The sequence below is a fragment of the Pimephales promelas genome, chromosome 13 (genome assembly GCF_988280905.1).
Source record: "Pimephales promelas chromosome 13, fPimPro1.hap1.1, whole genome shotgun sequence".
Taxonomy (NCBI): Eukaryota; Metazoa; Chordata; class Actinopteri; order Cypriniformes; family Leuciscidae; genus Pimephales; species Pimephales promelas.
In genome coordinates, this window is record NC_142781.1 from 11,875,147 (window position 1) to 11,891,526 (window position 16,380).

Here is a 16,380-nt window from a genome sequence, read left to right on the forward strand (position 1 = left end):
CGACAGTTTGATCGTACGGGATTATGTATTTAAAGAAAGGAAATGGCCGGCTGCTTTCCTGTTTCCATAGTAACCGAGGCCAGAAGAGATGGTAAACAAGCAGACCTTTAAGAGATGTGCAGGTTAATGTGTTTTAAAGGCAGTATAAGAGACATTTACATACTCCCATTGCAGGCCATACAAATGCACAACAGGACATTTCAGCACATTGTTTTTTCTTAGAAGTTATTAATTCTGCAATCATCTTTTCACTTAAACATAACTGCTTTGTTTGTGCACCTCCTGTTGGTAAAGGAATGAATGACCTCTATTGGTGAAAACACTCCCTGATCTTTCAAGCGCAGTTCTCATTATTTCCCATCAAATAAACAGGTTTTGTAAACCACTCAACATCTAAAATGAGGCTGAACATTCTGTTCCCTTTTTAGGTCTGGATTTGGCTCTGACTGAGCTGCATTTTTCACCCCTTCTTTGCAAAGGTTCATTAATCTAAGCAAGGGTCATTTACACTTTATGCAAAATTAAACCTCCTCTTTTGTCTTCTTTTGTTTTTAATCACACTACTTGTCAGCGATCTCCACTGATTTGGCTTCAGTGACAGGCTAAATCCAGTGGACCCAAAACTCATTTGGTCACTTAAGGTCACAAAATCCCATTGACATTCAAAATATCAAACCAGTGGCATTTGCAAACAACTCAGCCTAGATGTTTTCTTAGAACTTTATTTATAGGAGCCATTTTGGAATTACATTTTAAATGTGCAACGTGCTCTGATTGGCCGGCTGGACTGTGTGTTGTGATTGGTCAACAGCTTCGAGCGTGGGAAATATCACACCCCTTACCATAAACGCGTTTGATCTGGATAAAGCAGACAAAAAGCAGATAAAGCTTGGACAATAAAAAAAAAAAAAGCTTGGTAACAACAAACGGTAACACTTTACAATACGGGTGCACTAATGTGCATTAATTCATCCTTAACTAATGCACAGATAATCATAAGTTAATGTATAACTAATGAAGAACTAAACCATTAATTGATGATTACTGCATCAGCAACTAATAAAGAGTCAATATGGTTAATAGATTAAGTAATACACGAATTGCTAATAATTCAATGTGTCATTGTGTAATAATTCCTTAACAACATATTTTATTAACTAATAGTGTAAATTAATGTGTTAATAATTACCACAATTAGTCAAAGCTATGCACTTCAACTTCCAGTTGTCTGCTTAAATTAATCATTAGCTAATGATTTGCAAAGCTATCATTATGTTATGACTTTACTTGATGGGGTACGTCATTATTAACTAGTCATTTAGTAATTGTAGTAATTTGCACATGAATTTGCATTAACAATGAAGTAATTAATCATGTATTAATGCATATTAGTATACCTGTCATATTACCTGGAAGTTGAAATACAAGGCGTTGGCTAATTCTGGTAATTAACATATTAATTAACGCTATTAGTTAAAAAAAATGACTTATTATGGAATTAATCCACAATTACATATTTAATCAATAACAATTCATGTATGAACTAATACATTAAACTTACAGACTCTTAATTAGTTTCTAATGTGGTAATCATTAATGAATAGCTTAAATAATCATTAGTTACAAATTAATTCAGTATTATCTGTGCATTAGTTAAGCATGAATTAATGCTTATTAGTGCACACGTATTGTAAAGTGTTACCCAACAAACTACTAATGTAACTCAACCCGCGCTTTTAAGACGTGCTTTTTTGGGGTGGTAAATAATGGTGCAAATACCAGTAAATTGACTAACACAAACCTTAGTCATCTTGTGTGATTCATTTTAATACTCTCCTCCCATACATTTTGAATCTAAAAAGGAAACTCCTGCAAATGCATGCAAAAATAACCGTCCCCGCCTTCTCAGCGCTAATTTTTCACCATGTGGCCATCTGGCCCTATACAGTGTAAAAATTAGTTCAGTTTACTTAATTTTATTATGCAAACTCATTGCCTTAAATTCATTAAGTAAGCATAACTTAATGGAATCAAGTTGTTCTTACTTAGTCATTTATGTTTAGTCAACTTACTTCTGTCTGAGATCTGAGGAAGTGTACTCCCAGAGTGTACTCCCAGAGTGCATTGTGGCATGAATAAATGAATTGCTTTGTTTTTCTATTTTTAGCCTTATTTTACCATTACAATATTATTTGCTATCGTTACTGGGGTTATACTTACCGCAAAAAAATTAAAAAAATCTAAATAAAAAATTGCAACGTCAATTAATTAAATCATTAAAAACAAATTATACAGACTCCTTTTGCGCCGACGTCACGGTTACGTCGCGGTGCTAGCTGGAGACAAAACAAAGTGAAAACTGGAGGCAGCCAATACAAACCAACACAGATTCGGCTACATAATAAGGAGCTTAAATTATTGTTACTATTATTAAATGTCATCTTGTTGTGTTGTTTGGTGCTAGAATTGATGAAAAATGAAATGAAATGAAATTTTTATTTCTAGAAAATATTCACATGATTAAAATCGCACCGTAATGTCACTCTTTACATTGCCGTCGTCTCAGCGCTGGCTCGGCAGAACTGCGGATCGTGCACACAAGTCTTGTACAGGACCATTCAGCACATAGTTCTAGGGATCCAAAGATTTATATGCCCTCCGTTTCACTTTACGGTAGAAGTCAGGCCACTCAACCGAGGTAACGTGACGTAAATCCTGTCAGATCGTCCATGCATTGAGTGTGTAGGCGGCTACGGGTTGGCCAATTTGGTTCCGTCCATTAAAAATAACTTTAATAACATCTAAAATAGTAGTTATCTAAAATAACAATCGCGGTCCTGGACACTGAGTGACCTTACACATTAAGATAACATCGTATTGTCAATGTTATAAAACAAGCTAACAATACTTGTTAACTAGCGTTAGTGAAGCGGCCAGAGGGATCTTTCTGCCTCCACCTAAGCTCCGCCCACAAAACAAACGTCACCATGTTTACCAACTGAAAAGGGGTCTATACTGTATATGGTAAAAAAATGGTACTCAAACCAGTCAAGTAATGTTTACAAGGTTTTTGAATAAACGAAGGCATACCGTGCAAACAGTACAGATTACTAAGAAATTTTAAGCAAGTTCAACAAATTATTGGACATTAAGTAAAGTTAACAAAAAAATTCTTAGTAAGAACAATGTTAGATTTTACATTTCCTAGCAGAGTAACCACAGGTGGAGTTCATTACATTGCCCTGTTCACACCTGGTATTACTGTAAGATGCGCTTTGGTCGATCGGATCACAAGTAGACGAAGGAGGCGCAAACAATTTTACACCCGGTGTTTTAATCCGTCTCTTTTGTCCACTATTCAACCACTTATGTCCTGATTTCTTCGAGGGTAGGGTCTATGTGCGAATAAATATATGGTTTTCAACTACCTCTGGAAGTGGTCGAAAGTGAACAAGCTCGTTCAAAAACGTTTTAGCGTAGTCCACTTGCGATCCGATCAGCCAAAATGCATCTTAATATCGGCTGTTATTAGGGCCATTATGGACATATTCTCCAAATATTTGACTACTAGAAAATGTCCAAATACTTTTTGTATACTTACTTGGTTTGACATAGGCCTATGGAATTCAAACATAAGTGTGACTTAAGTGTTTTTAACGGTGAATGAACGGTGAATGGTGAATTATCAAAATGTCTTTTGTAAAGCCAAAAAAATTGTTTGACATTTTTTTTTCTAACCAATTCATTATAAAATACAAATAGACCTGTCTAGAATTTGCCAATAAATGCATGTTGGATAAAGAAGTCGCATTTAAAAAATGATTGTACAAACCGTCATTGTGCATATGTAATTAATTATGCATTCATATGTGAACAATTGAGCATTTTCTTTTAGTATTCACTTTAATATTCACATATCATCAGGGTGTAAGAATCTCAACATGAGTCCCACTAGAGACAAAAACTATTCAAGCACAGCATGCATCAGCTATTTAGTATATATTAATGCAACATGGCATGATTACAGAGCCTTTCTGGAACCTTCTTCCGCACTATTGCATTCTAGGGCAATTATGCTGCCTCAAACAATGCTCACTTGTTCACGCAGCCAGTGAAAAACAAGTCTGTTTCATTTCATTCTGTTTCATTCATCATGGAGCCAATTTATCAGTCTGTCTGAGATTGGCAAAGGACTCTGGCTTTAAAAAGGAGAAACAAAATCACTTTATTCAGTTCTATGCCATTTCTCTATTTGATTTGGTATTCTTTACTATATACAGAAGTCTTCAAGTTATGGCAAGTCAGACTCCACTCACAGTGTTTCACTATAACCAGTACTTATCACTGTAGGAAACATAAGAGTTCACTTTCTTAAAGGAGAGGTTCACTTTAAAAAAAAAAAAAAAAAAAAAAAAAAACTTTTGCTGATAATTTACTCACCCCCATGTCATTCAAGATGTCCATGTCATTCTTTCTTGAATCGAAAAGAAATTAAGGTTTTTGATTAAAACATTCCAGGATTTTTCTCCACATAATGGACTTCAGTGGGAACCAAACGGTTCAAGGTCCAAATGAGAGTTTCAGTGCAAACTGCAAACTGTTCAAAGGGCTTTAAAAGATTCCAGACGATGAATAATGGTCTTATCAAGCGAAACGATCGCTCATTTTTTTTTTTTTTTTTTTTTTTAAACAAGGTTTAAGTTTTATGAGCTCAAATGGTCGCCTTCAAGACTCTCCTGTTGGAACTCGTTCATCAAAATGAGTCAATTCGTTCATTTCGTTCGTTGAATGAACCAAATGACTGGGAAAAAGATTTGTTTATTTAGATGAACGAGTTTGGACAGGAGAGTCACAAACGTGCATCGCAGTACAGAGCAAGGCGACCATTTGAGCTTATAAAACTTAAACTTTGTTAATTTTTTTTTAAATGAGTGATCATTTCGCTTGATAAGACACTTATTCATCGTCTGGAATCATTTAAAGCCCTTTGAACAGTTTATATGGAGAACATTATATGGATAAAAATTCTGGAATGTTTTCATCAAAACCCTTAATTTCTTTTCGACTGCAGAAAGAAAGACATGGACATCTTGGATGATATGGGGGTGAGTAAATTATCAGCAAAAGTTTTTTTTTTTTTTTTCCCAAAAGTGAACTATAATTTTAATAGGTAAGCATAATCAAACCAATTAATAATAATAATGATAAAATCATATAAATATTAAATAAATGTTTGAAAAACCTATTCATAATTATTTAGGATAAATAAATAAACAAATAATATATATATATATATATATACTGTATGTATATATATATATAAAAATATATATATTTATATATATATATATATATATATATATGTGTGTGTGTGTGTGTGTGTGTGTGTTACTGTATTACTTTCTGATAGAATCAAACTAGGGTGACAAAAGTTTGGCATGCCAATAAGTGCTGTATGAATAAATGATTGAATGAATGAATGATAATCAGTCAATCAATCAATCAATCAATCAATCAATCAATCAATCAATCAATCAATAATTTTCTGATACAGTAATGCTATAACATTTATTAACATGCTAGTAAGTGCTTATTTGTAATTGGTTATTTTAGAAGTTGGTCATATATTACAGAATAAAATAGGCCACTTACAGTTTTTCTGCATTTCTTTAGAGTCGCTTTGGTGCAATTCTCACATCACTCTTTACATTTGCACAACAGTTAGTTCAACCTCCACAACATTTTGTCATTTGTGCACATCATAGTAGCAGTTTCTCATTCCTTCCAACAAATTGCAAATGCTTTTGGACATGCATCAATTGCTTTCATACAACTCACTGCTGTTTTATAACATTATCATTTGCTTATGTCAAATCAGTCCAAATTAACTACACTTGTGAATGCTGTGAATGTGAGAAATGCACCAAAGCGACGGAGAACAACTGTAATACAAGTCTACAACTTGAGTCCACATCATGTATAAAACATGATACAAATATATAATAGTGTCAAAGTTGTAAAGTTAATATAAATAACAAAACATTACAGAATGTAATGATAACCTCAAGTCACAATTCGATCCATATCACAATACTAAATTCACAATATGATATTATTGTGATACTCTAAGACATGGTAAACATGGTAGATAGATAGATAGATAGATAGATAGATAGATAGATAGATAGATAGATAGATAGATAGATAGATAGATAGATAGATAGATAGATAGATAGATAGATAGATAGATAGATATGGGTCTATACATTTTGTTTATTGACCCATAAAATGGACTCATAACAAATTTGTATTTTAAAAAAGTAAGCAAAACCTTTGATATCCCCACCCTCAGAGGTACTCACTGGCTGTATGGGGGCAGTGGTGCCATCATAACTTCCTCTCCTTCTCATTCTGAGAGACCTTTTACCAGCACCACCCGCTTCCAGAGTCCCACACTGTTTATCCCGAATGTACTTTTCCAAAACTAGAGCCTTTGAGAAGAGTTTTCAGCACCCTGCTTGCGATCCAGTTTGAAATGAACCCTGGCTTCGCCTAACAGGCATCTTCAGCAGTAACTAATGAGCCTGAGAACAATGGAGGACAAATGGGAGGAGAGAGTGGTTCCGCTTGACCTGGACCAAACCTGCCTGCTGTGGCTGCCACTTGTTCTTTGGGCTTTTTCAGCCATGTTTGCTCTGACACAATTAAAGCTGCTGCTCCCCGTTTACAAGCTAATGATGATCAGCTCTCACAAGAACAACACTGGTTTAGCTGTTTAAACAACAGGAGAACGAGAATGTCCTTAACTCACCCAACAACCCCACCTGAACTTTTCGGGCACAAAACCATAGAGACAGTAAGTACGTATGCAAAAGAATCTTTATTTTGCAGTTCTGTTTGGTGATACTAGAATATAGCACAGAAATGAAACACTTCAAAGGATGTGCACTGAAGACATTTGTTAGGACATAGACATTTTGGTAACACTTATATTACAATAACGGTACACAAATAATCATGTACTAATTCCTGCATTAATAATTTCTTTATGAACTAATGATGAGTTAAGACATGTACTAATGAAGAACTAACTACAACATGAGTCATATGAATTCCTGCATGAAAATAGCATCTTAACTACACGTTACATGTTTGTTAATTAATGGAGCCTATTAATTAACACTTTGGGGTAAACTAAATCAAACATGTTCTAGATCAGAAGAACGATGTTTCAAAAGTCCACAATGTAAAATTGTTCATAAGTTTCCCGCCAGCAACTATCACAAACATCATTGAATGACACTAGATGTCTTGCAATATTTAGATTTAACCTTACACATTGAACACACAATGATGCATACATAATTAAAAAACAATTTAATCTCATTCTGTTTTAAGTGATTCCACTGCTGCCATCAAGAGAGAAATACCTACACTATCATATCCATTAAACAGATGCAATTTTCAAAATAAAATCAGTGTTAACACAGATGATGGTTATTTCTGTGGCTATTTTGTGGGTGTCATTATGTCACAATGCAGTCAGATGTTAGTCTTGTTTTCTTGCTCTTCCTTCTCCATCCAAATTCGGACACAGCATCTCTGCTCTTCCACTTTACAAACCAGCGAAAAGTACCAAATGATATCTGATAGAGAAGAACTAAATATGTATAGAATATGTGTTATTGATAACTTTTTAAAGATGTACTCTTGGAGGGCCAAGACAAGAAATGACACAATGACACAGTGATTAACAAGTCATGAATACATGTTATTTTATAAGTAATTAATGATGAGTCAGTAATAATGTGCCCACTCAGGTAAAGTCGTGACATTATGATACATTAACTAATCATGAATTCTTGTTACTTTATAAGCAATTAATGATGAGTTAGTAATAATGTGCCCCCTCAAGTAAAGTCATGACATTATGATACATTAACTAATCATGAATTCTTGTTACTTTATAAGCAATTAATGATGAGTTAGTAAGAATGTGCCCCCTCAAGTAAAGTCATGACATTATGATACATTAACTAATCATGAATTCTTGTTACTTTTTTTTTAAGTAATTAATGATGAGTTAGTAATAATGTGCCCCCTCAAGTAAAGTCATGACATTATGATACATTAACAAGTCATGATTTTTTGTTACTTTATAAGTAATTAATGATGAGTTAGTAATAATGTGCCCCCTCAGGTAAAGTCATGACATTATGATACATTAAGTAATCATGAATTCTTGTTACTTTATAAGCAATTAATGATGAGTTAGTAATAATGTGCCCCCTCAAGTAAAGTCATGCCATTATGATACATTAACTAATCATGAATTCTTGTTACTTTATAAGTAATTAATGATCAGCTAGTAATAATGTGCCCCCTCAAGTAAAATCATGACATGATACATTGACAAGTCATGATTTTTGTTACTTTATAAGTAATTAATGATGAGTTAGTAATAATGTGCCCCCTCAGGTAAAGTCATGACATTATGATACATTAACTAATCATGAATTCTTGTTACTTTATAAGCAATTAATGATGAGTTAGTAATAATGTGCCCCCTCAAGTAAAGTCATGACATTATGATACATCAACTAATCATGAATTCTTGTTACTTTATAAGCAATTAATGATGAGTTAGTAATAATGTGCCCCCTCAAGTAAAGTCATGAAATTATGATACATTAACAAGTCATGAATTCTTGTTACTTTATAAGTAATTAATGATGAGTTAGAAATAATAATAATAATGTGCCCCCTCAAGTAAAGTCATGACACTATCATGTATTAACAAGCCATTACTTTATGTTAGTGTATGGTTAGTTAATCTTGAGTTAGTAATGATGTGCCCCCTCAAGTAAGGGGGCTTTCACACTGGCAGTTTAGTTTGGAACGGGGCATGGTTCGCATGAACAATCGCTAATGTGAACGCTGTGTGCACTGGGGTTCCGAACCTGAGACAACCTGGAAGAGGTGGTCTGAGTTCGGATACTCCCAAACCTTACTGTGGTTCGAGTGAATGTGAAAGCAGCACGGACTCGGGTGCACATTTGTTCAGGAAGTAAAGTGACCTGCGCATGCGTTCAGTTAAATAGAACACTCAAGGGATGATAGTGTTGATAAATTGTCTTGGGTACGAGCGAGTGTGAGCCTGCAGTGTATTCTTGCATTGCGTGTGAAATTAGGACAACAAATTTGGAAATCCACTTTCTCCTCAAAAGAATCAGTTTGCAAACAGCAGAAGGCCACCTTATGTCACACAAGCAGTAAACCTGTATTGTTCACTCAACTGCGAATAATAGCAGCGAATTAATAAAAAACACAATTTTGACCCGTGTTCTGTTTTCTATCATGCGTCGTGCACATTTGCGATGATGTAATATGCACGCAAATGCACCAGGGTTCGATAGAATCAAGTTGAGTGTTACAGTAAAACCACACCAAAGCTATGTTTGGGCGCCGCGAACAAACGCGCTCGGGCTCGGACCGCAGCAAACGAGTCCAGTGTAAAAGCCCCCTAAAGTCATGACATAATGATGGATTAACAAGCCATTAGTTTCTGTTAGTGTATCGTTAGTTAATAATGCATTAATTATGATGTGCCTCCTCAAGTAAAGTCATGACACAATGAAGCACTTACAAATCATTAACTAAAATATGAATAAACATATACAATAAGAGTGCCATCCTTATTCCTTTACACCCATGGTAAAAAAAATAATAATTATAATACAAAGGTAGAAATGATTCTTTTATTTTTATTTATACAATTAAACATACTGTGTATGGACTTAAAACAAAGTCCAAACATACCCGTAAAGACACACATAAGATACGTTTACATGTACAATAGGGAATAAGCAATAAGCTAATACTAATTGAAGCATATATATTTAAACAACAGTGCACACAAATATAGGAAAATTATTGCACATAACCTCCCGAAACATCACAAATACAACATACATGTACACGTCTTTAATTATTCATTTTTGTTTACCAAAAAAGTCAACATCTATGAGATTAAAATACCAGCATTACCCTTTCTTTTACTGTCTATGGCATCACCATAGAAAAACAGCAAGCACTGAGTGCACCACTAATAAGTGTCACTAACAAACCCTGTAGTACCAGGAAGAAAACTAAACATAGGCCAAAATAAACTAACAATCAGAAAACAGTTAAGATCAAATTAAATTGATTAGTGCTAGATATTAATCTATTTTCCACGTTTGATTAGACGGATCTGTGTAATTAATGGTTAAAAAAACCATATGCTATTCCTATTTGTCACAAAGCTGCAGATAGCAGGTTATGATATTAAAGTTTAAATTGGGAATATTAATTATCTGTTTAATTCAAATTGAAATTATTTTTTATTTATTCTTACGGAGACTGGTTGATTTAGTTGATCCCTAAATGCTAATTAATGCATGAACTATCAAAAGTACTAAAATGTTTAAGGCTGCTGTTATTCATGACTCAGTATGACTCCTGTTGTAGGTAACAGTTTCTCTTCATTGGTTTATGATTAGTTCATATATTCACTAATCTTGAAGTAACTGTGTTAGTATTAGAATAATTCATGCCCTGTCATGAAAGTCAGTGTTACCAAAATTTAGAAAAGTTAAAATGGCTTTTGAATTATTCAATACAACTGAAACTAAAAACAGCCGATGCTCTTGTCTAACATGCAACCTGTTAACAGTAAAGGGTAATGTTGTGATGTCAAAGCCAGTTCTGAAGAATAATGAGTAGGAAATGTTGATAATGTCATGCAGGAAAATATATATAACCTATGAAGGGGGTGTACCACTGCTGCTACAATGTATGAGTAATGAGTTATTATAATCAAGGTATTAATCAATATTTCCCTTCTAAATATCAAATTATAAGAAATGACTTCTCTAGGCTTGTGAGATTTTACTTTGTCATAGAAGTTACCAGTGTGATTGCTGAAATGTTATTTCCATTCTTTAATGTCTGTATTTGGTATCTGAATGCAGTAACAGTTGCTTGCTAATTTAGCCCGGCTTCCAGAAATGAAATAGGGACTTGTTTTGTGTTTGAGAAAGGTCTTCAACATGTTAAAACATAAAGGGGTCATTGAAGTCAATAGTTTAAGGTAACATTTCTTTGTTAAAGCCTTACTTCACAGTTAGACTAAAGTGTAGCTGATGAACTATATTCAGTAAAACTTTTCTTTAATTTATTATAATTCTGACTCCAGGTCTTCAGTCATCATCTGGTTCTGGGTCTTTAACTGTTTACCCCTAACACCTATAGACCATTTCACAAGATGTAAACAACACTGGTCCAGAAGCACTTCCTGTTTCAGTTTTTTAACACTACATAAAAGCTGGGATAAAATACAACCAACAGAACATTTAAAACTGAATCAAAAAGTTAAACAAACATCTTTAAGATGTTTTCTTTACATTTGAAATAAAGAAAACAGTTACAAACTGAAACAGGAAGTGCTTCTGGACCAGTGTTGTTTACATCTTGTGAAATGGTCTATAACATAAGCTTCTCCAGTCAAAAATGTACAGTTTGCAGCTTTCTTTTTCAGCTGCTTAATCTCGTTATCAGTAGACCATGATCGTGCACCGCTCGCACATGCGCATCTAGCTGACACGGATAAATATTCGCAGCAATATGAATTTAATCATGGAAGGATGCGCTTTGAAGCAGTTTGCTCATATCTTTGATCAGTAAAATTACAAAGTAGCCAAATTTACTTAAAGGGATACTTCTCCTCTGGAAAGGTATTTAAAATGGGTCATTTATGTAGAAGAAATGTGAGATTATTTTTGAATTTGGAGATTTCTAGACTAAGAAAAGACAGAAAATTTATTTTTGAAAGACAACAACTCCCAGAATGCACTTGCTTCGCTGCCCTAGGAGGCCACGCCTACCGGTAACAGAGCCCAGTAGTTAAACAACAAGTCTAGGCTACTTGTGAGTCTCCGTGAAAATGAAATGAAAATGTCCGGGATTCGGCTTTTGTGTTCTACAGTCGCCATTCATTATGTTTACTGTGGCGAGCAGGATGGGCCGCGGGAGAACGGCGTGAGGCTGGTGGTGTGATTACCAGTTCCCGGGGCGGGGTTTATGTACATTTTAGAGTTTGTGATGTCACTAACACGGGAGGAATGTCATGTAGTCCCTACCAGCCGTTTGTTGTAGTCCTTTTCTTTAGAAGCAAATATCTTCTTTTGCTTTGAACTTGGAGCATTGTAACTTTGATAATGTTGTTTATGCTCAAACAGCAACATTACACACTAACTAAAGTTAGAAAAATCAAATCATACTTTACCACCCCTTTAACATAGAGATTGCCTAGCGATAGGTAGCACTACAATGAAAAAAGTACACACTTTAACATACCATCAGAAGATACAACACCTTTTCCAGAAAGCAATTGAAACTGTTATTGGATCGGCACATCCTTAAAAAGGTGCATTTATGCTTGTGGGCTACAAGCTACTATTACAATGATAATATTAATCTATAGCCCCTTTCACACAGTGTGTTGATCCAGAGAATTTGCCAGAACGCCTTCTGTGTGAACGCAAACACGACCCGGAATTGATACCGGCATCGATGCCAGGCTGGGGACCTAGTAACATTGCCAGAATCAGTCCCGGAACGTGCGCTGTGTAAACAAAAGCCAGGACCAATTCCGAAAGGTGTGTGTCATAGTGATGACGCTTTGCCATCGCGCGACTCTTTTGCTCTTAGAAGGAAGTTTGTGTTCGTCATCCACAAAGAAAGGACGAACAAATGTTTGCAAACTGGAATGAAGCCGAGACCAGAAGCTCCTCGCTATCTGCGCTGAAGCTGAAATCGTTCACCAGCTTTGTGGAACGGTATGCACGTGTACATGTTTTCGACGCGTACGTTACACGTCTCATCCTGACGTCATGTGTCTTTCCGGGATCTTTACGGGTTGTGTGTGAACGCACTCACAGATCCCGGCAAATCACTGGCAGTGCGAATGAACCGAAATCAAACAATCCCAGGTCACATTTTTCGTGTATTTTCCGTAATCTCTGTGTGAAAGGGGTTTATTTGTCCAAACTACTTGTCCTCTGTAGGGCCACTGGAGACTATTCCAGCATCTCAGGTCATATGCAGAGAAATACCCTGAATGGATGCAGCAAAGGGAAAATACACAAATTATACAGAAAGGCCAGCTGGCTCAGGCAGGACTCAAACAAGGGGCCTTCTTGCTGTGATTCGACAATGCTACCTACAAAGTCATCAAATATTTTCTCCTTACAAAAACTTTGGTAAAAGGGTTGATTGGTTTAGCCTGATTAATGCAGTAAACAATACAATAAATGTAAAAGAAAATAAATACAACATTAAATTTTGCAACATTATAGGGGGGGTTGACTGTTTTTTTTCTTTGGCATTATTGTATTTATGGGGTGCAATATAACATGTATTCGTGGTTTTTCTTTTTTAAAAGTCTTATTTCTCAAAACTTCACCTTTATTGTCAGCAGCACTCTCCTCTGTCCTCGAACGAGCGGTTGACTTCCTGGTTCTGTGAAACCACTCCCTCAGAAACAGGCAGTTGGCTCAGATTGGTTAGTTTGGCCTGGTGTGTTGTGATTGGCTAAACTGTCGCTCACGTTGTCCGGAAGATTAATGCCCATTTCCTTTACGGGCGAAACGTGCATGTCATGAGCTCATGTGCATGTCCAGATGTAAATAAGGTAAATAATAATGTTGAACTGCAGTATCAGTTTGAGGCAGAATCAGACCAAGAAAGCCACAATGAAGAGAGTCAAACAGAACCTCACCACACACGGCTCTTAATAAACGTTTCTGAATGATAATTTGCTACATTTTTTAACTTTATACACATTTCTTTTCACACAATGGCATCTGACTGGCAACAATAACAACTGACTGGCTACTAATGTTAAACACAAACAGCGTTGGAATTAGATTACGTTCTTAATCAAATCGAAAATAACATCATAAAGCACATGAAAAATGCATTTACAACATTAGTACTTATACAAAATTCAGGTCCATAATGTTTGTACGCGTTTGTCGTAGACACAAAATAACTAGAAAAAAATAAAACACAAGGCTACATCTGGAATTATACATGAAAAAAACATTTAAAATGATGAAGTCTTAGCCTACTTACAGGTTGTGGCCCAACAACTGCTGTCTCTGGTTTTAAAGTTGGAACTGCTTCATGTTTTAGTAACAGTTTCTTGTTGAATCCGGCGTTGAATCCGTAAAATATGCAGCACAGAGAGCTAGATTACGACCGTCATTTTCAGGAACACATTCAAACTTAAATTGTATCCATTGTTGATGAAGTAGAGCGTCCGTGGGAAGCTCAAACACAGAAGACCTGACAGCTGGGTGAACATAACACACTCAATGTGCCGCAGAAATATGCGGATGCCCTTTTTTGCATATTCCAGAGGGAAGGTTGATGCAAATGTGTGGGTTAGTGACGTCTAAAACCCAGCTGTAGTCCCAATCGAGTCGTTTTTGTAGGCAATATACTTCCTGATTTTTAAAAGACGATATCTCTACTTACACTGAACTTTCAGCGCTGCAACTTCGCACATACTGTTCATGCACCAACAGCAACATTACACACTATTTAAAATGAAAAAAGTGAAATCGCAATCAACCCCCCTTTAACACTTATACCAGTACATTACACTTTGTTCAAACAATAGCCTACATAAACAGCAATAAAATACAGTATGTAATGTATACATGTGGCAGGATCATACTTTGGCAATCACATTCATTCGAATTTAAAGGTCTTTTGTGGTCTTAAAATTACCGTTTTTAAAATAACTCAGATACTTAATGGACAGTACTGGACAAAATATAAAGGTTTAGATAAATGAAACAATTTCAATCTTAGGTTGAGGTTGGTAAGAACTGACAATCAACCCTCTGCTCACCATTGGTTTGTTTCAGTTGTATGTTGGAGACCCAGCAGACCATGTGACTAAACAGACCTGTTTTTTTTCACTCTCTTCATGTAGGATTGGACCTCTTCCAACATGGGCCACAACCTGCTCCTGTAGTTGGATCTGCATGGGATTAACATCATTGCCTGTGTACACTCCAACACGGTTGTGGGCAAGTCTAGGGAACATAAAGGATAGAAGGCATCGCAGCTCCTGTCGAAAAGCTTTGTTGAAGTAAAAGTAAATAAAGGGGTTGTAGATATGGGAGCTTTTAGCGAAAAGCGCAGGAAAGACGAATCCTTCTGGTGCCATATACCAAGCATCTTTGTGGAAGATAAACAGGAAGGAAACTATGGTGTATGGAGCCCAGGCAAGGACAAAGCCAAAGCTTATGCAGAAAAACATCTGTTGAATAAAAAGAAAAAAAAAGTTTAACAGCAATAACAAAATTGATGTGCAGTGAAAAGTATTTATTAGGGCATTTCAAGGCCCAGTATTATGACAGACCTCTTTCTGACTGCAATAGTGGAGAAAGGATTGCTACATCTTGGTTGGATCTCAGTGGACTAACACAAACAAACGTCCAGTTCCATTAGATAAGAATGCTAGTATCACGGTCATGTTTGGCTTTATTGTGTTTTCATTCCATGCCTGTCAGTTTAGCTCCTGTCCCCTTAGTTATTGATTCCTCCTGATTAGTCACAGTATACTGATATACTGTATACCAATTCTAATATACACTCCCAGTTTGGTTCTGTTTACTGTTGGTTATGATAATTATTTAGTGTGTGGTTGGTGTTGCTCTTTTCTTCTGAGATACTCCAAGTGGATACCTTTTGTTATTACAACTGTTTATTTATTTTCTGAGTAATTTGCATTTGGATTACAAAAATACTTTGCAACAGCTTAGACAACTGCCATAGACCTCATAGAAAACAAGAAGACTTCTAGTTCTAAGGCCACAAAGGACTTCCCAGTAGTCACCCTTCTGGGTGATTATGGTTTCACCAAGTGCAACATGTTCCTAAATCAACATTCCAATCAACCAATCAGATTTGAGGGGACAAGTTTACAGTTTATGTCAAGTTTAGGCTTATAACCAGGGTTAGGTGCTTTAACATCAGTGTTATTCACCAATAATTTCCCTCTCATCTTAGGGAAAACTTATGGATAGGGATGGGGTTAGGATTAAATTTTAGACAGGAATGTTGTTTCAGGATCAATAAAATATGATGACCCAGGAACATGTCGCACTTGGCAAATCGTGGTTTCTGTCATTCATCCATCTCAAAAATAATTCCCATAGTTTTGGTCTGGGAACACCATAAACCTTTAAATGCATGAACGTTTCGCCAATCATTATTAAATTTTAGGGTCTTTAGAGACCCAGATCTATATTTAACACGGATGGA

At 35.7% G+C, this 16,380-nt stretch overlaps 2 protein-coding genes across 2 annotated transcripts in view; both read right to left on the reverse strand.

Annotated features, from left to right (window-relative positions):
- The window catches only part of tagapb (T cell activation RhoGTPase activating protein b), a 31,491-nt gene extending 24,985 nt beyond the window's left edge, over window positions 1-6,506 (reverse strand). Inside the window, exon 1 of the mRNA XM_039692799.2 lies at window positions 6,363-6,506. Within this exon, the coding sequence (XP_039548733.2) occupies window positions 6,363-6,410 (48 nt within the window). The 5' untranslated portion in view covers window positions 6,411-6,506. The remainder of the gene's footprint in view (window positions 1-6,362) is intronic.
- Window positions 6,507-9,739: 3,233 nt separating this feature from the next.
- Window positions 9,740-16,380, reverse strand: part of opn8c (opsin 8, group member c) — a 112,351-nt gene continuing 105,710 nt past the window's right edge. The window contains 2 exon segments of the mRNA XM_039693556.2: window positions 9,740-15,019; window positions 15,022-15,373. Coding sequence (XP_039549490.2) covers window positions 14,916-15,019; window positions 15,022-15,373 — 456 coding nt within the window. The 3' untranslated portion in view covers window positions 9,740-14,915.